This window comes from Oncorhynchus mykiss, unplaced genomic scaffold, assembly GCF_057628025.1.
Source record: "Oncorhynchus mykiss isolate SJ-2025 unplaced genomic scaffold, ASM5762802v1 scaffold106, whole genome shotgun sequence".
Taxonomy (NCBI): Eukaryota; Metazoa; Chordata; class Actinopteri; order Salmoniformes; family Salmonidae; genus Oncorhynchus; species Oncorhynchus mykiss.
The window spans coordinates 138,855-164,576 of NW_028322105.1; the positions used below are offsets into that span (position 1 = coordinate 138,855).

The window sequence follows — 25,722 nt, forward strand, 5'->3', positions numbered from 1 at the left end:
GTTGTGTTCTGTGGGTGTCCCGGAGTAGACTGATACCTCTTTTAATCTATTCACAATACATAGCTAAGGCTGAGCAGTGAAAAATATGAGTATGCCCCCCAATGCAATTCTAATACATCTAACAGTGCTATTTCAACTGATTTTCTAAATAATTCATTATTTATTGTTTTTATTTTTATTTCATTATATAACAACATTCCAACCTTGTTTAGCATTTATCTAGTCAAAATATGCCATGATTCAACTATTTGTAACCATTTGAATCGCGTTCAATAAGCAACTTTTATTTTGAATGTGAAACCGCAAATTCAACTATCGTGGCTGATCTGTATTGTGGCTAGCTTCACATAGGTTAGATTCATGACGATAATAAGGTTCCAGCTCAGTCGCAGTTGAGATGGACTCGTCTATGTACCTGTATGATGTCCCCCCAGTTTTGATGGAGAAGTTTTGTAAGATAATCGACAGCGGTGATGACAGCCTCGGATGGCGCGGGCTCGGTGAGTAATGTGAACAAAGGGTTACTTTCTGTGCGCGCTTTAAACCGAATGATTACGGGTTTACCTAAACGGAAGTGTTGTGTACACTGTGGTACAGGTTGTGTAGATTACATGTTAACGATCTCTTCTGTGATAAATAAACATTCCGTTTTTTCCCCCACCGCACTATGTAACGCTGTTAGTGTATAGCAGATAGTATAATGTCACTATAACATCGGCAGACTGGGTCAGAAATGTACAGTAGCGCTGGTATTTTAGCTACAGCAACTCACATCATCACTGCTCCACAACCCCTTTTCGAGGGCATGATACTACTATGATACTACTATGCTACTTTCATTAATACCATGATACTACTATGCTACTTTCACTTATACCATGGTACTACTGTGGTACTTTCATTAATACCATGGTACTACTGGGGTACTTTCATTAATACCATGGTACTACTGGGGTACTTTCATTAATACCATGGTACTACTATGTTACTTTCATGAATAGCATGGTACTACTGTGGTACTTTCATTAATACCATGATATAGTCTGTATCATGGAAAAGTACTGTGGTTTTAGCCCTGAAGTTTGATGGTACTACCATTGTACTGTCAGTGTCCTTAACTATTACCATGGTACTGCATCATTGTTACCATGGTATAGATGTGGATCATGTTTTTAACCTGCATTTAACCTCACTCTACATTGGCTTCCGCGAGCCTGCACAGTCACTGAGTCAGTTGTCATGTTTGTAGTTTTCCTGCCAAACTGGGCTACTTTGAAAACTATGTCACGGGTAAAAATGAGTGAGTGAGTGAGTGAGTGAGGGGGTGAGTGAGTGAGTGAGTGAGTGAGTGAGGGGGTGAGTGAGTGAGTGAGTGAGGGGGTGAGTGAGTGAGTGAGTGAGTGAGTGAGTGAGTGAGTGAGTGAGTGAGGGGGTGAGTGAGTGAGTGAGTGAGTGAGTGAGTGAGTGAGTGAGTGAGAAAACAAATCATGAGAAAACAAATCATGAGAAAACAAATCATGAGAAAACAAATAATTACTGTTTTTTTTTTATTCTATTTAATTCAATATAAAACCATCTGTGTTTGTCACAGAAAGATGGGACTAGTTTCTGTGGATGTGGACAGATTTCCAGCGGTGTGCTTCGTTTGAGACAAGCAGTGACGGGCCCTCCCGGTGAGGCAAATTACATTTCAGACGGGACTTTCCAGCCTCCAATGACGGTGGATGTGCAATGGAATCCAACACCGGAGTCCCTAGTCACTACAGTTAAATGGAATCTGACACCGGAGTCCCTAGTCACTACAGTTAAATGGAATCTGACACCGGACTCCCTAGTCACTACAGTTAAATGGAATCTGACACCGGAGTCCCTAGTCACTACAGTTAAATGGAATCTGACACCGGACTCCCTAGTCACTACAGTTAAATGGAATCTGACACCGGACTCCCTAGTCACTACAGTTAAATGGAATCTGACACCAGAGTCCCTAGTCACTACAGTTAAATGGAATCTGACACCGGACTCCCTAGTCACTACAGTTAAATGGAATCTGACACCGGAGTCCCTAGTCACTACAGTTAAATGGAATCTGACACCGGAGTCCCTAGTCACTACAGTTAAATGGAATCTGACACCGGAGTCCCTAGTCACTACAGTTAAATGGAATCTGACACCGGAGTCCCTAGTCGCTACAGTTAAATGGAATCTGACACCGGAGTCCCTAGTCACTACAGTTAAATGGAATCTGACACCGGACTCCCTAGTCACTACAGTTAAATGGAATCTGACACCGGACTCCCTAGTCACTACAGTTAAATGGAATCTGACACCGGACTCCCTAGTCACTACAGTTAAATGGAATCTGACACCGGACTCCCTAGTCACTACAGTTAAATGGAATCTGACACCGGACTCCCTAGTCACTACAGTTAAATGGAATCTGACACCGGAGTCCCTAGTCACTACAGTTAAATGGAATCTGACACCGGACTCCCTAGTCACTACAGTTAAATGGAATCTGACACCGGAGTCCCTAGTCACTACAGTTAAATGGAATCTGACACCGGACTCCCTAGTCACTACAGTTAAATGGAATCTGACACCGGAGTCCCTAGTCACTACAGTTAAATGTGATCTATTATATTGACGAGTCAAGCGGCCCGCTTTAACAATGGAAATACATAGAGGTGTATCATCAAAGATGGAAGGCAGGCGTGTAACATAAGATAGGGTAGGACCCCTCTAGCCAATGAGGGGCCAGATACACGGCTCTTCCTCTCTGCTACTGATCAGAAACCCTCGTTGCCTTGCCGGGCTGAAGAGACTATTTTATACAATATACAGCCAACATATGTGGCCTAACAGGCAACAGTAGGATACAGGATCTGTGTCAGTGTGCGTGAGTCTTCCTCTGTATTCTGTCTGTCTCAACTACACCACTGTGGTCTGCTGCTCTCGGACCAGCACAACCAGAACTTTTAACAAATACCTGGGTTCATTTCAGACATTTAGAGACGTCAGCACCAAGATGCCTTCTTTTGGTCTCTTAACTGTTTCAGCGCCACCTTTCTGTTTTCATGATGCATGATTTCCTGTTCTGACGGAGAGCTGGTCTCTTAACTGTTTCAGCGCCACCTTTCTGTTTTCATGATGCATGATTTCCTGTTCTGACAGAGAGCTGGTCTCTTAACTGTTTCAGCACCACCTTTCTGTTTTCATGATGCATGATTTCCTGTTCTGACAGAGAGCTGGTCTCTTAACTGTTTCAGCGCCACCTTTCTGTTTTCATGATGCATGATTTCCTGTTCTGACGGAGAGCTGGTCTCTTAACTGTTTCAGCACCACCTTTCTGTTTTCATGATGCATGATTTCCTGTTCTGACAGAGAGCTGGTCTCTTAACTGTTTCAGCACCACCTTTCTGTTTTCATGATACATGATCTCCTGTTCTGACGGAGAGCTGGTCTCTTAACTGTTTCAGCGCCACCTTTCTGTTTTCATGATACATGATCTCCTGTTCTGACGGAGAGCTGGTCTCTTAACTGTTTCAGCACCACCTTTCTGTTTTCATGATGCATGATTTCCTGTTCTGACAGAGAGCTGGTCTCTTAACTGTTTCAGCACCACCTTTCTGTTTTCATGATGCATGATTTCCTGTTCTGACAGAGAGCTGGTCTCTTAACTGTTTCAGCGCCACCTTTCTGTTTTCATGATGCATGATTTCCTGTTCTGACAGAGAGCTGGTCTCTTAACTGTTTCAGCACCACCTTTCTGTTTTCATGATGCATGATTTCCTGTTCTGACAGAGAGCTGGTCTCTTAACTGTTTCAGCACCACCTTTCTGTTTTCATGATGCATGATTTCCTGTTCTGACGGAGAGCTGGTCTCTTAACTGTTTCAGCGCCACCTTTCTGTTTTCATGATACATGATTTCCTGTTCTGACGGAGAGCTGGTCTCTTAACTGTTTCAGCACCACCTTTCTGTTTTCATGATGCATGATTTCCTGTTCTGACAGAGAGCTGGTCTCTTAACTGTTTCAGCACCACCTTTCTGTTTTCATGATACATGATCTCCTGTTCTGACGGAGAGCTGGTCTCTTAACTGTTTCAGCGCCACCTTTCTGTTTTCATGATACATGATCTCCTGTTCTGACGGAGAGCTGGTCTCTTAACTGTTTCAGCACCACCTTTCTGTTTTCATGATGCATGATTTCCTGTTCTGACAGAGAGCTGGTCTCTTAACTGTTTCAGCACCACCTTTCTGTTTTCATGATGCATGATTTCCTGTTCTGACAGAGAGCTGGTCTCTTAACTGTTTCAGCGCCACCTTTCTGTTTTCATGATGCATGATTTCCTGTTCTGACAGAGAGCTGGTCTCTTAACTGTTTCAGCACCACCTTTCTGTTTTCATGATGCATGATTTCCTGTTCTGACAGAGAGCTGGTCTCTTAACTGTTTCAGCACCACCTTTCTGTTTTCATGATGCATGATTTCCTGTTCTGACAGAGAGCTGGTCTCTTAACTGTTTCAGCGCCACCTTTCTGTTTTCATGATGCATGATTTCCTGTTCTGACAGAGAGCTGGTCTCTTAACTGTTTCAGCGCCACCTTTCTGTTTTCATGATACATGATTTCCTGTTCTGACGGAGAGCTGGTCTCTTAACTGTTTCAGCACCACCTTTCTGTTTTCATGATACATGATTTCCTGTTCTGACGGAGAGCTGGTCTCTTAACTGTTTCAGCGCCACCTTTCTGTTTTCATGATACATGATCTCCTGTTCTGACGGAGAGCTGGTCTCTTAACTGTTTCAGCGCCACCTTTCTGTTTTCATGATACATGATCTCCTGTTCTGACAGAGAGCTGGTCTCTTAACTGTTTCAGCGCCACCTTTCTGTTTTCATGATGCATGATTTCCTGTTCTGACGGAGAGCTGGTCTCTTAACTGTTTCAGCGCCACCTTTCTGTTTTCATGATACATGATCTCCTGTTCTGACGGAGAGCTGGTTTCTTAACTGTTTCAGCACCACCTTTCTGTTTTCATGATACATGATCTCCTGTTCTGACGGAGAGCTGGTCTCTTAACTGTTTCAGCGCCACCTTTCTGTTTTCATGATACATGATCTCCTGTTCTGACAGAGAGCTGGTCTCTTAACTGTTTCAGCACCACCTTTCTGTTTTCATGATGCATGATTTCCTGTTCTGACAGAGAGCTGGTCTCTTAACTGTTTCAGCGCCACCTTTCTGTTTTCATGATACATGATCTCCTGTTCTGACGGAGAGCTGGTCTCTTAACTGTTTCAGCGCCACCTTTCTGTTTTCATGATACATGATCTCCTGTTCTGACGGAGAGCTGGTCTCTTAACTGTTTCAGCACCACCTTTCTGTTTTCATGATGCATGATTTCCTGTTCTGACGGAGAGCTGGTCTCTTAACTGTTTCAGCACCACCTTTCTGTTTTCATGATGCATGATTTCCTGTTCTGACAGAGAGCTGGTCTCTTAACTGTTTCAGCGCCACCTTTCTGTTTTCATGATGCATGATTTCCTGTTCTGACAGAGAGCTGGTCTCTTAACTGTTTCAGCGCCACCTTTCTTTTTTCATGATACATGATTTCCTGTTCTGACGGAGAGCTGGTCTCTTAACTGTTTCAGCGCCACCTTTCTGTTTTCATGATGCATGATTTCCTGTTCTGACAGAGAGCTGGTCTCTTAACTGTTTCAGCGCCACCTTTCTGTTTTCATGATGCATGATTTCCTGTTCTGACAGAGAGCTGGTCTCTTAACTGTTTCAGCGCCACCTTTCTGTTTTCATGATGCATGATTTCCTGTTCTGACGGAGAGCTGGTCTCTTAACTGTTTCAGCACCACCTTTCTGTTTTCATGATGCATGATTTCCTGTTCTGACAGAGAGCTGGTCTCTTAACTGTTTCAGCACCACCTTTCTGTTTTCATGATGCATGATTTCCTGTTCTGACAGAGAGCTGGTCTCTTAACTGTTTCAGCGCCACCTTTCTGTTTTCATGATACATGATTTCCTGTTCTGACAGAGAGCTGGTCTCTTAACTGTTTCAGCACCACCTTTCTGTTTTCATGATACATGATTTCCTGTTCTGACGGAGAGCTGGTCTCTTAACTGTTTCAGCGCCACCTTTCTGTTTTCATGATACATGATTTCCTGTTCTGACAGAGAGCTGGTCTCTTAACTGTTTCAGCACCACCTTTCTGTTTTCATGATGCATGATTTCCTGTTCTGACAGAGAGCTGGTCTCTTAACTGTTTCAGCACCACCTTTCTGTTTTCATGATGCATGATTTCCTGTTCTGACAGAGAGCTGGTCTCTTAACTGTTTCAGCACCACCTTTCTGTTTTCATGATACATGATTTCCTGTTCTGACAGAGAGCTGGTCTCTTAACTGTTTCAGCGCCACCTTTCTGTTTTCATGATGCATGATTTCCTGTTCTGACAGAGAGCTGGTCTCACTCTTTGATATGTGATCTCCTGTTCTGACAGAGAGCTGGTCTCACTCTTTGATATGTGATTTCCTGTTCTGACGGAGAGCTGGTCTCACTCTTTGATATGTTATTTCCTGTTCTGACGGAGAGCTGGTCTCACTCTTTGATATGTGATCTCCTGTTCTGACAGAGAGCTGGTTTCACCCTTTGATATGTGATCTCCTGTTCTGACGGAGAGCTGGTCTCACTCTTTGATATGTTATTTCCTGTTCTGACGGAGAGCTGGTCTCACTCTTTGATATGTGATTTCCTGTTCTGACAGAGAGCTGGTCTCACTCTTTGATATGTGATCTCCTGTTCTGACAGAGAGCTGGTCTCACTCTTTGATATGTGATCTCCTGTTCTGACAGAGAGCTGGTCTCACTCTTTGATATGTGATCTCCTGTTCTGACAGAGAGCTGGTCTCACTCTTTGATATGTGATTTCCTGTTCTGACAGAGAGCTGGTCTCCCTCTTTGATATGTGATCTCCTGTTCTGACAGAGAGCTGGTCTCACTCTTTGATATGTGATCTCCTGTTCTGACGGAGAGCTGGTCTCACTCTTTGATATGTGATCTCCTGTTCTGACAGAGAGCTGGTCTCACTCTTTGATATGTGATCTCCTGTTCTGACAGAGAGCTGGTCTCACTCTTTGATATGTGATTTCCTGTTCTGACAGAGAGCTGGTCTCACTCTTTGATATGTGATCTCCTGTTCTGACAGAGAGCTGGTCTCACTCTTTGATATGTGATCTCCTGTTCTGACAGAGAGCTGGTCTCCCTCTTTGATATGTGATCTCCTGTTCTGACGGAGAGCTGGTCTCACTCTTTGATACGTGATCTCCTGTTCTGGTCTCACTGATAAGTGACTGACAGAGAGTGGGTCTCACTGATAGTGACTGACAGAGAGTGGGTCTCACTGATAAGTGACTGACAGAGAGTGGGTCTCACTGATAAGTGACTGACAGAGAGTGGGTCTCACTGATAGTGACTGACAGAGAGTGGGTCTCACTGATAAGTGACTGACAGAGAGTGGGTCTCACTGATAGTGACTGACAGAGAGTGGGTCTCACTGAGAAGTGACTGACAGAGAGCGGGTCTCACTGATTAGTGACTGACAGAGAGTGGGTCTCACTGATAAGTGACTGACAGAGAGCGGGTCTCACTGATAAGTGACTGACAGAGAGTGGGTCTCACTGATAAGTGACTGACAGAGAGTAGGTCTCACTGATAAGTGACTGACAGAGAACGGGTCTCACTGATAAGTGACTGACAGAGAGCGGGTCTCACTGATAAGTGACTGACAGAGAGCGGGTCTCACTGATAAGTGACTGACAGAGAGTGGGTCTCACTCTCTTTGATAATCTGCGTTTGACTTTGAATGTGAATTTGCTCCACCTCAGCTCAGCCAATCAGAAAACTGTCCTGACCCATCTTGGTAGGGGAGCCGGCCATTGCTCACTGGTCAGCAAAATGCTCAGTATAGATTATTATAAAAACAGAGAAATTGAGCAAAAGTCATATAAAATCACCAGCCGTGACATTTTTTTAAAATAATTTTTTTTATATATATATATATTTTGGGATCAATTTCGACCAGCCCACCCTGTTAAAAGATGGTCCGGCAAAGAGAGTGAGACCCACTCTCTGCATTTGCCAGAATTGCCAGACGGCCAATACGCCCACGCACTATAAGAACGTGTTCCCTGTTGTTAACGCGCTTATTTCTCTCCTTTATCGATCCCCCTTCAGCGTCGCGTATCGTGCCAAGTTGGACGGAGGTGCGACGCACCGAGAGGCTGGAGGCAATAGGCAAGAGCCCCACGCGAGAACTCATCTGGGCGTGGGCGCAACAGAACAAAACTGTTGGGGACCTTGTGAAGGTGTTGGAGGATATGTGTCACTACAGAGCTCTGCAGCTCTTTAGTCCTCAAGGTAAGGCGACTATTAATAGACCTATACCACACTGCAGTTTGTGTCAGTTTCCTATAGTATTCCACACGTTACGACTTCCAGAACTGTAGCTTGTTTTTCACTGAAGCAAATACCCTTTGGTTTCACTTCTGTAATGTCATTGTTGCGTAAACTTCCTCTATTCGTGTGCAAGCACTCAACACTGTCAACAAAACATTTAGCAATCAGACAGACTGAACATTTTCAGTGTCCTGCTACACTAATGGTTGATAATGTAGAGAAATGTTATTAGTGGTCAATAAAACAATGAAATGTTATCCTTTCAGAAACACAGTATTCCTTCCCCAACAGTGGACCATCAAAGAGCAGCAGGGATAACCCCTCCCCTCCTCAGTCACCCGCGGTAGGCTACTAGTTATGTCCTGATGTATCTATTAATCAAACCCCTCCCCTCCTCATTCACCCACGGTAGGCTACTAGTTATGTCCTGATGTATCTATTAATCAAACCCCTCCCCTCCTCATTCACCCACGGTAGGCTACTAGTTATGTCCTGATGTATCTATTAATCAAACCCCTCCCCTCCTCATTCACCCACGGTAGGCTACTAGTTATGTCCTGATGTATCTATTAATCAAACCCCTCCCCTCCTCAGTTACCCACGGTAGGCTACTAGTTATGTCCTGATGTATCTATTAATCAAACCCCTCCCCTCCTCAGTTACCCACGGTAGGCTACTAGTTATGTCCTGATGTATCTATTAATCAAACCCCTCCCCTCCTCATTCACCCGCGGTAGGCTACTAGTTATGTCCTGATGTATCTATTAATCAAACCCCTCCCCTCCTCAGTCACCCACGGTAGGCTACTAGTTATGTCCTGATGTATCTATTAATCAAACCCCTCCCCTCCTCAGTCACCCACGGTAGGCTACTAGTTATGTCCTGATGTATCTATTAATCAAACCCCTCCCCTCCTCAGTTACCCACGGTAGGGCTACTAGTTATGTCCTGATGTATCTATTAATCAAACCCCTCCCCTCCTCAGTCACCCACGGTAGGCTACTAGTTATGTCCTGATGTATCTATTAATCAAACCCATCCCCTCCTCAGTTACCCACGGTAGGCTACTAGTTATGTCCTGATGTATCTATTAATCAAACCCCTCCCCTCCTCAGTCACCCACGGTAGGCTACTAGTTATGTCCTGATGTATCTATTAATCAAACCCCTCCCCTCCTCAGTCACCCACGGTAGGCTACTAGTTATGTCCTGATGTATCTATTAATCAAACCCCTCCCCTCCTCAGTCACCCACGGTAGGCTACTAGTTATGTCCTGATGTATCTATTAATCAAACCCCTCCCCTCCTCAGTCACCCACGGTAGGCTACTAGTTATGTCCTGATGTATCTATTAATCAAACCCCTCCCCTCCTCAGTTACCCACGGTAGACTACTAGTTATGTCCTGATGTATCTATTAATCAAACCCCTCCCCTCCTCAGTCACCCACGGTAGGCTACTAGTTATGTCCTGATTTATCTATTCATCAAACCCCTCCCCTCCTCAGTTACCCACGGTAGCTACTAGTTATGTCCTGATGTATCTATTAATCAAACCCCTCCCCTCCTCAGTTACCCACGGTAGGCTACTAGTTATGTCCTGATGTATCTATTAATCAAACCCCTCCCCTCCTCAGTCACCCACGGTAGGCTACTAGTTATGTCCTGATGTATCTATTAATCAAACCCCTCCCCTCCTCAGTCACCCGCGGTAGGCTACTAGTTATGTCCTGATGTATCTATTAATCAAACCCCTCCCCTCCTCAGTTACCCACGGTAGGCTACTAGTTATGTCCTGATGTATCTATTAATCAAACCCCTCCCCTCCTCAGTTACCCACGGTAGACTACTAGTTATGTAATGATATGTCTATTAATCAAACCCCTCCCCTCCTCAGTTACCCGCGGTAGGCTACTAGTTATGTCCTGATGTATCTATTTATCAAACCCCTCCCCTCCTCAGTCACCCGCGCTAGGCTACTAGTTATGTCCTGATGTATCTATTAATCAAACCCCTCCCCTCCTCAGTTACCCACGGTAGGCTACTAGTTATGTCCTGATGTATCTATTAATCAAACCCCTCCCCTCCTCAGTTACCCACGGTAGGCTACTAGTCATGTCATGATGTATCTATTAATCAAACCCCTCCCCTCCTCAGTTACCCACGGTAGGCTACTAGTTATGTCCTGATGTATCTATTAATCAAACCCCTCCCCTCCTCATTCACCCGCGGTAGGCTACTAGTTATGTCCTGATGTATCTATTAATCAAACCCCTCCCCTCCTCAGTCACCCACGGTAGGCTACTAGTTATGTCCTGATGTATCTATTAATCAAACCCCTCCCCTCCTCAGTCACCCGCGGTAGGCTACTAGTCATGTCATGATGTATCTATTAATCAAACCCCTCCCCTCCTCAGTTACCCACGGTAGGCTACTAGTTATGTCATGATATGTCTATTAATCAAACCCCTCCCCTCCTCAGTTACCCACGGTAGCTACTAGTCATGATCAACTTATAATGTTATGATCCATAACTGTTATCACCCTGTAATAACTTGTCTATGTAGACTAGTCCATGTGTCACCCTGTAATAACTTGTCTATGTAGGCTAGTCCATGTGTCGCCCTGTAATAACTGTTGTCTATGTTGGCTAGTCCATGTGCAACCCTGTAGTAAGTGTTGTCTATGTAGGCTAGTCCATGTGTCACCCTGTAATAACTGTTGTCTATGTAGGCTAGTCCATGTGTAACCCTGTAGTAACTGTTGTCTATGTAGGCTAGTCCATGTGTCACACTGTAATAACTGTTGTCTATGTAGGCTAGTCCATGTGTAACCCTGTAGTAACTGTTGTCTATGTAGGCTAGTCCATGTGTCACACTGTAATAACTGTTGTCTATGTAGGCTAGTCCATGTGTCACCCTGTAGTAACTGTTGTCTATGCAGGCTAGTCCATGTGTCACCATGTAATAACTGTTGTCTATGTAGGCTAGTCCATGTGTCACCCTGTAATAACTGTTGTCTATGTAGGCTAGTCCATGTGTCACCCTGTAATTCAGGGTGACCTGTAATAACTGTTGTCTATGTAGGCTAGTCCATGTGTCACCCTGTAATAACTTGTCTATGTAGGCTAGTCCTTGTGTCACCCTGTAATAACTTGTCTATGTAGGCTAGTCCTTGTGTCACCCTGTAATAACTTGTCTATGTAGACTAGTCCTTGTGTCACCCTGTAATAACTTGTCTATGTAGACTAGTCCATGTGTCACCCTGTAATAACTGTTGTCTATGTAGGCTAGTCCATGTGTCACCCTGTAATTCAGGGTGACCTGTAATAACTGTTGTCTATGTAGGCTAGTCCATGTGTCACCCTGTAATAACTTGTCTATGTAGGCTAGTCCTTGTGTCACCCTGTAATAACTTGTCTATGTAGACTAGTCCTTGTGTCACCCTGTAATAACTTGTCTATGTAGACTAGTCCATGTGTCACCCTGTAATAACTTGTCTATGTAGGCTAGTCCATGTGTCGCCCTGTAATAACTGTTGTCTATGTAGGCTAGTCCATGTGTCACCCTGTAGTAAGTGTTGTCTATGTAGGCTAGTCCATGTGTCACCCTGTAATAACTTGTCTATGTAGGCTAGTCCTTGTGTCACCCTGTAATAACTTGTCTATGTAGGCTAGTCCATGTGTCGCCCTGTAATAAATGTTGTCTATGTAGGCTAGTCCATGTGTCACCCTGTAGTAACTGTTGTCTATGTAGACTAGTCCATGTGTCACCCTGTAATAACTGTTGTCTACGTAAGCTAGTCCATGTGTCACCCTGTAATAACTGTTGTCTATGTAGGCTAGTCCATGTGTCACCCTGTAATAACTGTTGTCTATGTAGGCTAGTCCATGTGTCACACTGTAATAACTGTTGTCTATGTAGGCTAGTCCATGTGTCACCCTGTAATTCATCCTTAGTTACACTGTACTAACTGTTGTCTACGTAGGCTAGTCCATGTGTCACCCTGTAGTAACTGTTGTCTATGTAGGCTAGTCCATGTGTCACCCTGTAGTAACTGTTGTCTATGTAGGCTAGTCCATGTGTCACCCTGTAATTCATCCTTAGTTACACTGTACTAACTGTTGTCTACGTAGGCTAGTCCATGTGTCTCCCTGTAATTCATCCTTAGTTACACTGTACTAACTGTTGTCTACGTAGGCTAGTCCTTGTGTCACCCTGTAATAACTGTTGTCTATGTAGGCTAGTCCATGTGTCACCCTGTAATTCATCCTTAGTTACACTGTACTAACTGTTGTCTACGTAGGCTAGTCCATGTGTCACCCTGTAATTCATCCTTAGTTACACTGTACTAACTGTTGTCTGTTGTATGTTCCGTGTTGTGTGTGTTTTCGTCACCACGTCCTGTTTTCTTAGTCACCCCCACCTGCCAGCGAGTCGACCCGACCTGGTTGGAACCAGTCTAATTATCACGTGTCAAGTGAAGGTACATAACTGAAAGGCTGCTGAGCCGACAATGTGAAAAACTGCCCGTGTGCCCTTGAGCAAGGCACTTAACCCTATTTCGCCTTGTAAAACAATACATTAGACTGCACCTATCCGATGTATGTGACAATGTTAATATTCTTTTAATTTGACATTTTTTTCTACCGTTTTTCTGTCTTGTGATTTTTCTGTCCACCTTTTAATATTCCTAATGAGATACATTAGATTACTGAGTACATTAGATTACTGAGTACATTAGATTACTGAGTACATTAGATTACTGAGATACATTAGATTACTGAGTACATTAGATTGCTGAGTACATTAGATTGCTGAGTACATTAGATTACTGAGTACATTAGATTACTGAGTACATTAGATTGCTGAGTACATTAGATTGCTGAGTACATTAGATTACTGAGTACATTAGATTACTGAGTACATTAGATTACTGAGTACATTAGATTGCTGAGTACATTAGATTACTGAGTACATTAGATTACTGAGTACATTAGATTACTGAGTACATTAGATTACTGAGTACATTAGATTGCTGAGTACATTAGATTACTGAGTACATTAGATTACTGAGTACATTAGATTACTGAGTACATTAGATTACTGAGTACATTAGATTGTTTCAGTAGGAATGGTATTCATCGTGCTATGTTGGTACTACTATCACACGTTCTTATGTCAAAACATCACACCTCTGGTCCACAACAGACTGATGTGTTCAGATGGTCCCTAGTTACAACAGACTGATGTGTTGAGATGGTCCCTAGTTACAACAGACGGTTGTGTTGAGATGGTCCTTAGTTACAACAGACCGATGTGTTGAGATGGTCCCTAGATACAACAGACTGATGTGTTGAGATGGTCCCTAGTTACAACAGACTGATGTGTTGAGATGATCCCTAGATACAACAGAATGATGTGTTCAGATGGTCCCTAGTTACAACAGACGGTTGTGTTGAGATGGTCCCTAGATACAACAGAATGATGTGTTGAGATGGTCCCTAGATACAACAGACTGATGTGTTCAGATGGTCCCTAGATACAACAGACGGTTGTGTTGAGATGGTCCCTAGTTACAACAGACCCATAAATAATATTGAGGGCATTATGTGGAACATCCTATGAGAGTAAGCTTCTGAGAGGTATCCATTTCCCCATTTCACTTCCCTTTTTATTTTGTGGTTTCATTGACGACCGGTTTCATAGGGTGCAACCCAAATGGGCACCCTATATTCCCTAAATAGTGCCCATGGGTCAAAAGTAGTCCACTACGTAGGGAATAGGGTGCTGTTTGGGATGTAGCCATACGACTCATTGTGTGTCAAAGTACTAGTGAGAATGCTGAGGTTTTTCCTCGTTACTCTGCGTATGTTCTAAGTGTTCTCACCTTGTAGAAACCACAGGCGTAGTGTTTTCACTCTGTTGCTAGGTAGAAACCACAGGCGTAGTGTTTTCACTCTGTTGCTAGGTAGAAACCACAGGCGTAGTGTTTTCACTCTGTTGCTAGGTAGAAACCACAGGCGTAGTGTTTTCACTCTGTTGCTAGGTAGAAACCACAGGCGTAGTGTTTTCACTCTGTTGCTCAGTAGAAACCACAGGCGTAGTGTTTTCACTCTGTTGCTCAGTAGAAACCACAGGCGTAGTGTTTTCACTCTGTTGCTCAGTAGAAACCACAGGCGTAGTGTTTTCACTCTGTTGCTCAGTAGAAACCACAGGCGTAGTGTTTTCACTCTGTTGCTCAGTAGAAACCACAGGCGTAGTGTTTTCACTCTGTTGCTCAGTAGAAACCACAGGCTTAGTGTTTTCACTCTGTTGCTAGGTAGAAACCACAGGCGTAGTGTTTTCACTCTGTTGCTCAGTAGAAACCACAGGCTTAGTGTTTTCACTCTGTTGCTCAGTAGAAACCACAGGCGTAGTGTTTTCACTCTGTTGCTAGGTAGAAACCACAGGCGTAGTGTTTTCACTCTGTTGCTCAGTAGAAACCACAGGCGTAGTGTTTTCACTCTGTTGCTAGGTAGAAACCACAGGCGTAGTGTTTTCACTCTGTTGCTCAGTAGAAACCACAGGCGTAGTGTTTTCACTCTGTTGCTCAGTAGAAACCACAGGCGTAGTGTTTTCACTCTGTTGCTCAGTAGAAACCACAGGCGTAGTGTTTTCACTCTGTTGCTCAGTAGAAACCACAGGCGTAGTGTTTTCACTCTGTTGCTCAGTAGAAACCACAGGCGTAGTGTTTTCACTCTGTTGCTCAGTAGAAACCACAGGCTTAGTGTTTTCACTCTGTTGCTAGGTAGAAACCACAGGCGTAGTGTTTTCACTCTGTTGCTCAGTAGAAACCACAGGCGTAGTGTTTTCACTCTGTTGCTAGGTAGAAACCACAGGCGTAGTGTTTTCACTCTGTTGCTCAGTAGAAACCACAGGCGTAGTGTTTTCACTCTGTTGCTAGGTAGAAACCACAGGCGTAGTGTTTTCACTCTGTTGCTCAGTAGAAACCACAGGCGTAGTGTTTTCACTCTGTTGCTAGGTAGAAACCACAGGCGTAGTGTTTTCACTCTGTTGCTCAGTAGAAACCACAGGCGTAGTGTTTTCACTCTGTTGCTCAGTAGAAACCACAGGCGTAGTGTTTTCACTCTGTTGCTCAGTAGAAACCACAGGCTTAGTGTTTTCACTTTGTTGCTAGGTAGAAACCACAGGCTTGTGATCACCTACTCAGACGTCATAGAGGGAACTAGACATTTTCACCAGGACATGAAGATCTCTGAGGGCAGCTTCTCTGCTGTCTACAGAGTGGTGAAGGGAAATGAAACCTTCGCTGTCAAGCTCTTCAAGCAGGTACTGACACTCCTACTCCATACAGTGCTCCATTTATCAAAGTCATCTTTTCAAAATGACCCTGGCTTGATGGAGATGAAATATAATACAGGTCATTATTCAACTAGAGAGACATTTATTTGGTCATGTGCATCAAAAGGACTGGGGACATACGCAACACAGTTCAAGTGTTTGTTGGTCTTCTTCGTTGGTCTGTACAGGTGCAGAAAGCCTCATGGAGGAAGTTGTGGGATCTATTCAGGAGAGAGATGGAAGTTCATCATCTGTATGTATAACTATTCAATTGATCCTCCATTTTAGATGGTTTCTGTATGTCTAACTACTCCATTAATCCTCCATTTTAGATGGTTTCTGTATGTCTAACTACTCCATTAATCCTCCATTTTAGATGGTTTCTGTATGTCTACCTACTCCATTAATCCTCCATTTTAGATGGTTTCTCTATGTCTACCTACTCCATTAATCCTCCATTTTAGATGGTTTCTCTATGTCTACCTACTCCATTAATCCTCCATTTTAGATGGTTTCTGTATGTCTAACTACTCCATTAATCCTCCATTTTAGATGGTTTCTGTATGTCTAACTACTCCAGTAATCCTCCATTTTAGATGGTTTCTCAATGTCTACCTACTCCATTAATCCTCCATTTTAGATGGTTTCTGTATGTCTACCTACTCCATTAATAAAGGTAAATATCTGCCTGTTACTAATCATCAAATCTGCCTGTTTATCTTTCAGCTACCAGCATCCTAACATCTTAGAGCTGTTGGGTTGTTACTCTGATGGGGATCGTTACTGGCTGGTATACCCTTACCTTCCCAACGGATCTCTGTTCCACAGACTGCATGACCAGGTGAGATATTCTATTCTATACCCCTTACCTTCCCAACGGATCTCTGTTCCACAGACTGCATGACCAGGTGAGATATTCTATTCTCTACCCCTTACCTTCCCAACGGATCACTGTTCCACAGACTGCATGACCAGGTGAGATATTCTATTCTATACCCCTTACCTTCCCAACGGATCTCTGTTCCACAGACTGCATGACCAGGTGAGATATTCTATTCTCTACCCCTTACCTTCCCAACGGATCTCTGTTCCACAGACTGCATGACCAGGTGAGATATTCTATTCTATACCCCTTACCTTCCCAACGGATCACTGTTCCACAGACTGCATGACCAGGTGAGATATTCTATTCTCTACCCCTTACCTTCCCAATGGATCTCTGTTCCACAGACTGCATGACCAGGTGAGATCTACCTCTTCAGTTGAGACACCACTATGCACAAGCTCACACATTTTCTTCAACAAATACACCTATTCTAGTTGTAGGTTGTGTTACCTATTCTAGTTGTAGGTTGTGTTACCTATTCTAGTTGTATGTTGTGTTACCTATTCTAGTTGTAGGCTGTGTTACCTATTCTAGTTGTAGGTTGTGTTACCTATTCTAGTTGTAGGTTGTGTTACCTATTCTAGTTGTAGGTTGTGTTACCTATTCTAGTTGTAGGTTGTGTTACCTATTCTAGTTGTAGGTTGTGTTACCTATTCTAGTTGTAGGTTGTGATACCTATTCTAGTTGTAGGTTGTGTTACCTATTCTAGTTGTATGTTGTGTTACCTATTCTAGTTGTAGGTTGTGTTACCTATTCTAGTTGTAGGTTGTGATACCTATTCTAGTTGTAGGTTGTGTTACCTATTCTAGTTGTATGTTGTGTTACCTATTCTAGTTGTAGGTTGTGTTACCTATTCTAGTTGTAGGTTGTGTTACCTATTCTAGTTGTAGGTTGTGTTACCTATTCTAGTTGTAGGTTGTGTTACCTATTCTAGTTGTAGGTTGTGTTACCTATTCTAGTTGTAGGTTGTGTTACCTATTCTAGTTGTAGGTTGTGTTACCTATTCTAGTTGTAGGTTGTGTTACCTATTCTAGTTGTAGGTTGGACAATAATCTTCCATTTAATTCTACTAAACTACTATTCTATTCTATTTCAATGCCGAACATATCAGCGTATCTGTCTCTGCGGTGGACAAACTGTATGGTAGTAGGTGTACTGGTGTTTAAATGCTAACAGGTTTCCCTTCCTGCATCTCTCTGTAGAACGCAGTGCCTCCTCTCTCATGGCAGGAGCGCCTGGACATCATCAAGGGGACGGCTAAGGCTGTACATCACCTACACATGGCCCAGCCCTGCACTGTGGTCTGTGGTAACATCACAAGGTACCGGCTCAAACCTCTAGTCTATAACATCACAAGGTACCGGCTCAAACCCCTAGTCTATAACATCACAAGGTACCGGCTCAAACCTCTAGTCTATAACATCACAAGGTGCCGGCTCAAACCCCTAGTCTATAACATCACAAGGTACCGGCTCAAACCCCTAGTCTATAACATCACAAGGTAGCGGCTCAAACCTCTAGTCTATAACATCACAAGGTACCGGCTCAAACCTCTAGTCTATAACATCACAAGGTACCGGCTCAAACCCCTAGTCTATAACATCACAAGGTACCGGCTCAAACCCCTAGTCTATAACATCACAAGGTACCGGCTCAAACCCCTAGTCTATAACATCACAAGGTACCGGCTCAAACCCCTAGTCTATAACATCACAAGGTACCGGCTCAAACCTCTAGTCTATAACATCACAAGGTACCGGCTCAAACCCCTAGTCTATAACATCACAAGGTACCGGCTCAAACCCCTAGTCTATAACATCACAAGGTACCGGCTCAAACCCCTAGTCTATAACATCACAAGGTACCGGCTCAAACCTCTAGTCTATAACATCACAAGGTACCGGCTCAAACCCCTAGTCTATAACATCACAAGGTACCGGCTCAAACCCCTAGTCTATAACATCACAAGGTACCGGCTCAAACCTCTAGTCTATAACATCACAAGGTACCGACTCAAACCTCTAGTCTATAACATCACAAGGTACCGGCTCAAACCCCTAGTCTATAACATCACAAGGTACCGGCTCAAACCCCTAGTCTATAACATCACAAGGTACCGGCTCAAACCCCTAGTCTATAACATCACAAGGTACCGGCTCAAACCTCTAGTCTATAACATCACAAGGTACCGGCTCAAACCCCTAGTCTATAACATCACAAGGTACCGGCTCAAACCTCTAGTCTATAACATCACAAGGTACCGGCTCAAACCTCTAGTCTATAACATCACAAGGTACCGGCTCAAACCCCTAGTCTAGTCACTCACCTCACCCCCTTTCACCCCCTAGCCTAGTGGTTAGTGGCAGGAGAGCCTTGTGGTTAGTGCATTGGACTAGTAACCGGAAGGTTGCAAGATCAAATCCCTGAGCTAACAAGGTAAAAAAATCTGTCGTTCTGCCCCTGAACAAGGCAGTTAACCCACTGTTCCTAGACCAGTTAACCCACTGTTCCTAGACCAGTTAACCCACTGTTCCTAGACCAGTTAACCCACTGTTCCTAGACCAGTTAACCCACTGTTCCTAGGCCGTCATAGTAAATAAGAATTTGTTCTTCACTGACTCCCTGTCACACCTGAGTTCCAAAGCGTATTCTCTCTGTGTAGTTCTAACATCCTGCTAGACGAGCGGCTGCAGCCCAAGCTGTCTGATTTTGGGACGGCCCGTCTCAGACCCCACTCCGTCAGTCAGAGCTGCACCGTTACCTTGGATACGACCTTCGGAACCCTGGGCTACCTGCCGGAGGAATACATACGAGACGGAAAGCTGTCCGTCAGTCTGGACGTGTTCAGCTTGGGAGTGGTGAGTTAGGGAGCGCATGACACAACAATCCTCTTTCAACAGACGTGTTCAGCTTGGGAGTGGTGAGTTAGGGAGCGCGTGACACAACAATCCTCTTTCAACAGACGTGGTCTTTGTCAGCTACTTGCGACTAATACTAGATAAACTGATCTGAATGCCAGAACATAGCTGTTTGGGAATGGCTTGGATGTCCATGACCAGAACCTGTTAATACGAAGCTATTTGTTCTTTAGGTTATAATGGAAATTATAACGGGACGGAAAGCTAGAGAGGAGACTCCTAAACACACCCTGCTGGTAAGACTAAAATGACATTTTGTTACTTACGGAAATTGCACATTGTATTAAAATGCTTGCTAAACACATGAAATAATGCTGTGTTGCTGGATACATGCGCTCTGGTTCATCCTCCCTGCCTCCCGTCCAGAGAAACGTCCTACGTGAAGAGGTGGAGGACACTGGCAGTGTAGACTCCTGTCTTCAGTATCTGGACCCGAGAGCTGGTCTTTGTCCCCACTCTATGTCCTTTACCTTGTTGCGTCTAGCCCTGGACTGCACCTCTACACGACCACGCAACAGACCCACCATGGAGAATGTGAGTCGACTCAATACAGTTCAATGCAATCCAGTTCAATTCACTTCATTTCAATTCAATTCTACTTTACTGAGTTGGGTAAATGTGAGAATAGGGACATGAACCTGACTTTTAGAGTCAAGGTTCAAGGTAGGACTGTTTGGTCGAAGATAGTTTAGGTAGAGTTTGAGCTAGTCGAAGATAGTTTAGGTAGAGTTATAGACTAACTACCTATAGACTGTAACTACCTATAGACTAACTACCTATAGACTGTACCACCCAGCATACCACCCTGCATACCACCCTGCAAATCACCCTGCATACCACCCTGCATACCACCCTGCATACCACCCAGCATACCACCCTGCATACCACCCATTATATCACCCTACATACCACCCTGCATACCACCCTGTATACCACCCTGCATACCACCCAGTATACCACCCTGCATACCACCCTGCATACCACCCTGCATACCAACCTGCATACCAACCTGCATACCACCCTGCATACCACCCTGCATACCACCCTGCATACCACCCTGCATATCACCCTACATACCACCCTGCATATCACCCTGCATATCACCCTGCATACCACCCTGTATACCACCCTGCATACCACCCAGCATATCACCCTGCATACCACCCTGCATACCACCCTGCATACCACCCAGCATATCACCCTGCATACCACCCTGCATACCACCCAGCATACCAGCCAGCATATCACCCTACATGCCACCCTGCATACCACCCTGCATACCACCCTGCATACCAACCTGCATACCACCCTGCATACCACCCTGCACACCACCCAGCATATCACCCTGCATGTCACCCTGCATACCACCCAGCATATCACCCTGCATACCACCCTGCATAGCACCCAGCATACCACCCTGCATACCACCCTGCATCCCACTGCTGGCTTGCTTCTGAAGCTAAGCAGGGTTGGTCCTGGTCAGTCCCTGCATGGGAGACCAGATGCTGCTGGAAGTGGTGTTGGAGGGCCAGTAAGAGGCACTCTTTCCTCTGGTCTAAAAAAATATCCCAATGCCCCAGGGCGGTGATTGGGGACACTGCCCTGTGTAGGGTGCTGTCTTTCGGATGGGACATTAAAGGTGTCCTGACTCTCTGAGGTCAGTAAAGATCACATGGCACATGGCTCCTCTCCCCTGTAACTATAACCCCAGGTTGTTGCTGTACATGAGAATGTGTTCTCAGTCAACCTACCTGGTAAAATAAATTAATAGCTATGCAATTACCAAATTATTATGTAACAAAATGCTAATACAAGGTAATTACAGTTGTTTTACTCCAGCACAAGAACAGTTTAATGCTCAACGTTACTTAGAATGCTAACAGTAACAAAATATGGCTATTAAGTGTCGAAAGCAAGCGAAATATACCAAAACTGCCTTCTCGAATCAACCACAGCCAAGGTAGGTGGAAAGTAATGTTTGTTTATATTCTGAGTAAAGTATCCCTTTAAAGATGGTGTAGTGTGTGTTTCAAACAAGAACACTTCCGAAATGTAGTCACTTCCTGAGATCTGTATTCAAATAGTTATTTTAAAGTAGTCATTTTTTGAGGATCTGTTTTCAAGTAGTTGTAGTCACCTCCAAAGTAACTCTTTGTTTCCCTGAAAGCATCGTTAGAACTAGAGTTCTCTTAGGTCTGGACTGAATACTGTAGCTAGGTGAATACCGTAGCTAGGTGAATACCGTAGCTAGGTGAATACCGTAGCTAGGTGAATACCGTAGCTAGGTGAATACCGTAGCTAGGTGAATACCGTAGCTAGGTGAATACTGAAGCTAGGTGAATACTGTAGCTAGGTGAATACTGTAGCTAGGTGAATACCGTAGCTAGGTGAATACTGTAGCTAGATGAATACTGTAGCTAGGTGAATATCGTAGCTTGGTGAATACTGTAGCTAGGTGAATACTGTAGCTAGGTGAATATCGTAGCTTGGTGAATACTGTAGCTAGGTGAATACTGTAGCTAGGTGAATATTGTAGCTAGGTGAATACCGTAGCTAGGTGAATACTGTAGCTAGGTGAATACTGTAGCTAGGTGAATACTGTAGCTAGGTGAGGGGCTGACTAGACAAATGAGAACTGAAGTCATTTACAGCCTCTCGACATTTGTGGACTTAGTAAATATTGACTTTATGAGTCATACTCGATTACTGCTTTTATTTACAGGTAAATCATTGATAGCACATTGTCTTTTACAGTAATGAAATGGGTGATCTCCCCCAACCTACCTGTTCCAGGTGTTACAGGTATTGAGCCAGCTGCTTCCCCTGCCGTGCCCACCTGAAGACCAGCCCCACACGCTGACCGACGAGGCCCCAGCTCCCCCTGCCTCTCCTGCCCAGATGGGACAGGGCCCCAGCTCCAACCCCAGCCCCAGTGTGCCTGTGGAGGATGATGAGCTGCACAGTTATCCTGTTGAGAACCCACAGCCAGCTCCAGCTCAGGGAGGGCCCTGTGAGTGTAGCCAGTCAGAGGTCACCTATCTGGGCAGTGGGGAGCGGAGCAGCCACCTGTCACAGGAGGGGGCTGGGAAAAGAGCAGGGCTAGGGGCTGATGAGGCTGACCAGAGCCTACAGACCAATGGAGAGCCAGTGGATCTTTACGGTAGCTGGCCAGTCCAATGTAGCTGTTCAGCTGAGGTGAATGGACTGGGCTGTGAAGACTGTAGAGCCAATGGGTTTACTCCCTGCCCCTCAGACCTCCCTCAAGGCAAGTATTATGTTTGGGACCAGGAGTTATACCTCACCACCTTACCTAACCAGGTTTAAGCCCAAGGCCCTACCTATAGACTAACTACCTATAGACTAACTACCTATAGACTATAACTACCTATAGACTATAACTACCTATAGACTATAACTACCTATAGACTGTAACTACCTATAGACTATAAATACCTATAGACTGTAAATACCTATAGACTGTAACTACCTATAGACTAACTACCTATAGACTATAACTACCTATAGACTATAACTACCTATAGACTGTAACTACCTATAGACTATAACTACCTATAGACTATAACTCCGTATAGACTATAACTCCCTATAGACTAACTACCTATAGACTAACTACCTATAGACTGTAACTACCTATAGACTGTAACTCCCTATAGACTAACTACCTATAGACTGTAACTACCTATAGACTGTAACTACCTATAGACTGTAACTACCTATAGACTGTAACTACCTATAGACTGTAACTACCTATAGACTAACTACCTATAGACTAACTCCCTATAGACTGTAACGAGGACCTGGAGTTTATCCAGGTCTGGTCAAAGGATCAAGTAAAAACACTGTTTTAGCTTTAGAACCTGGTTGTATAAAAATTAAGATTTCAGAGATCATTTCTTCTTTACACAGCAGCCAATGTTGAGTCAGAGTCACATACTGGTTTAATTCAAATTGTTCTGTCTATGTTTCAGGTGACCTCAGCTTCTCTTCCCTCAGTATAGTGGACAACCCTGCCAAGCAGAGAATGATGAATAAGATTGATCTGTACAACAGAGGCCTCCTCAGAACAGAGGAACTCCTCTCTGTCTCCATGACCACCCAGGAGTGACAAAGCTACAGAGGAACAACTCTCTGTCTCCATGACCACCCAGGAGTGACAAAGCTACAGAGGAACTCCTCTCTGTCTCCATGACCACCCAGGAGTGACAAAGCTGATCTAGGATCTGCTTGCCCTCCCGAATCCTAATCTTAATTAACCATTAGAGGTTAAAAACACAAAACAGACCCCAGACCAGCATCTAGGGCAACTTCACTACTCTAAATGACACATGCATACAGTACATAGCCTGCTGAGAGAGAGGGTTAACTTATCCATATATCTGACTTAGTCATTTCTGGTCCTGGTTAAATGATCTGGTCCTGGTTAAATGACCTGGTCCTGGCTCTGGTTAAATGACCTGGTCCTGGTTAAATGACCTGGTCCTGGTTAAATGACCTGGTCCTGGTTAAATGATCTGGTCCTGGTTAAATGACCTGGTCCTGGTTAATTGACGTGGCCCTGGTTAAATGACCTGGTCCTGGCCCTGGTTAAATGACCTGGCCCTGGTTAAATGACCTGGTCCTGGCCCTGGTTAAATGATCTGGCCCTGGTTAAATGACCTGGCCCTGGTTAAATGACCTGGTCCTGGCCCTGGTTAAATGATCTGGCCCTGGTTAAATGACCTGGCCCTGGTTAAATGACCTGGTCCTGGCCCTGATTAAATGACCTGGCCCTGGTTAAATGACCTGGCCCTGGTTAAATGACCTGGCCCTGGTTAAATGACCTGGCCCTGGTTAAATGACATGGCTCTGGTTAAATGATCTGGCCCTGGTTAAATGATCTGGCCCTGGTTAAATGACCTGGTCCTGGTTAAATGACCTGGTCCTGGTTAAATGACCTGGTCCTGGTTAAATGACCTGGTCCTGGTTAAATGACCTGGTCCTGGTTAAATGATCTGGCCCTGGTTAAATGACCTGGCTCTGGTTAAATGACCTGGTCCTGGTTAAATGACCTGGTCCTGGTTAAATGACCTGGTCCTGGTTAAATGATCTGGCCCTGGTTAAATGATCTGGCCCTGGTTAAATGATCTGGCCCTGGTTAAATGACCTGGCTCTGGTTAAATGACCTGGTCCTGGTTAAATGACCTGGTCCTGGTTAAATGATCTGGCCCTGGTTAAATGATCTGGCCCTGGTTAAATGACCTGGCCCTGGTTAAATGACCTGGTCCTGGCCCTGGTTAAATGACCTGGCCCTGGTTAAATGACCTGGTCCTGGCTCTGGTTAAATGACCTGGCTCTGGTTAAATGATCTGGCCCTGGTTAAATGATCTGGCCCTGGTTAAATGACCTGGCCCTGGCCACTCAGCCACATGATACTGTAGATGGTTTCAAATCTCCCTTTCTCTAAATGACTGTACGGATCTGGGCTGGTTTCCCAAAAAGCATCGTAGCACTATGATCATCTTTCGTCCATTTAGTTTCAATGGAATTAAAGTTAGTGCTACGATGCTTTTAGGAAATCCAGCCCTGGTATGTGACGAGACGTGATGTTCATATGGTTGAATGAAAGCAATCTATGTCCTTCGTTGTCAGTAAATTATGCTAAAAAATATATTCTTGTAGAAAGGTATTTATTATCTGCTGACAGATTCCATTTTATATTTCTTATTTATAAAATTAGGAAATGATTTATACAGTACTTCTATAATAAAAAACATTTTATAAAGATAATTTAAAATGATGGGTTCATGCAAAAATGTTAGCGAGTAGAAACAGTGGGAAACTAAACCAAAGCATAAAGTGCTGTCATACCTTGTCCACAGGCCGCTGACAGGGTAAGGAAACCAATGTGTCATTTTGTCATTTGGGTCAACTATCCCTTTACTTATGTTTTGTAAGATGACTTTACATTTTTTCATGCCTTTTATTAATAAAATAAGATTGACAATGTGGGATGAATTCGTTTGAATTATTTGTAGGTAAACAAACTATAGTCCGCTTTCACTGTAATGCACAACTATAACGGCATTCATGATTTAAAATACGATGTTGTGGTATCT

At 44.1% G+C, this 25,722-nt stretch overlaps 1 protein-coding gene across 5 annotated transcripts; it reads left to right on the forward strand.

Moving 5' to 3' along the window:
- Positions 1 to 290: 290 nt before the first annotated feature.
- LOC149970047 (interleukin-1 receptor-associated kinase 3-like) lies at positions 291 to 25,612 on the forward strand. 5 transcript variants are annotated; one of them, XM_090228948.1, is made up of 13 exons: positions 291 to 500; positions 8,241 to 8,423; positions 8,729 to 8,805; positions 12,875 to 12,944; positions 15,639 to 15,790; positions 15,991 to 16,055; positions 16,529 to 16,643; positions 17,891 to 18,009; positions 19,351 to 19,546; positions 19,780 to 19,842; positions 19,973 to 20,140; positions 22,400 to 22,871; positions 23,596 to 25,612. In XM_090228948.1, the coding sequence occupies exons 1-13, from the start codon at positions 398 to 400 to the stop codon at positions 23,730 to 23,732; spliced, it is 1,920 nt and encodes a 639-aa protein (XP_090085074.1). In that variant the 5' UTR covers positions 291 to 397; the 3' UTR covers positions 23,733 to 25,612. The 5 variants fall into 5 exon arrangements, with proteins under 5 accessions (XP_090085074.1, XP_090085077.1, XP_090085076.1 ...); XM_090228951.1 differs by lacking the exon at positions 12,875 to 12,944 and having other exon boundaries at positions 315 to 500; XM_090228950.1 differs by lacking the exons at positions 8,729 to 8,805; positions 12,875 to 12,944 and having other exon boundaries at positions 344 to 500.
- The last annotated feature ends 110 nt before the right edge of the window (positions 25,613 to 25,722 follow it).

Coding starts and splice junctions, on each gene's coding strand:
- LOC149970047 (XM_090228948.1), top strand. CDS start 398: ATGGACTCGTCTATGTACCTGTATGATGTCCCCCCAGTTTTGATGGAG. Junction 15,791..15,990: donor CTGTCAAGCTCTTCAAGCAG/GTACTGACACTC, acceptor TGGTCTGTACAG/GTGCAGAAAGCCTCATGGAG. Junction 16,644..17,890: donor TCCACAGACTGCATGACCAG/GTGAGATATTCT, acceptor ATCTCTCTGTAG/AACGCAGTGCCTCCTCTCTC.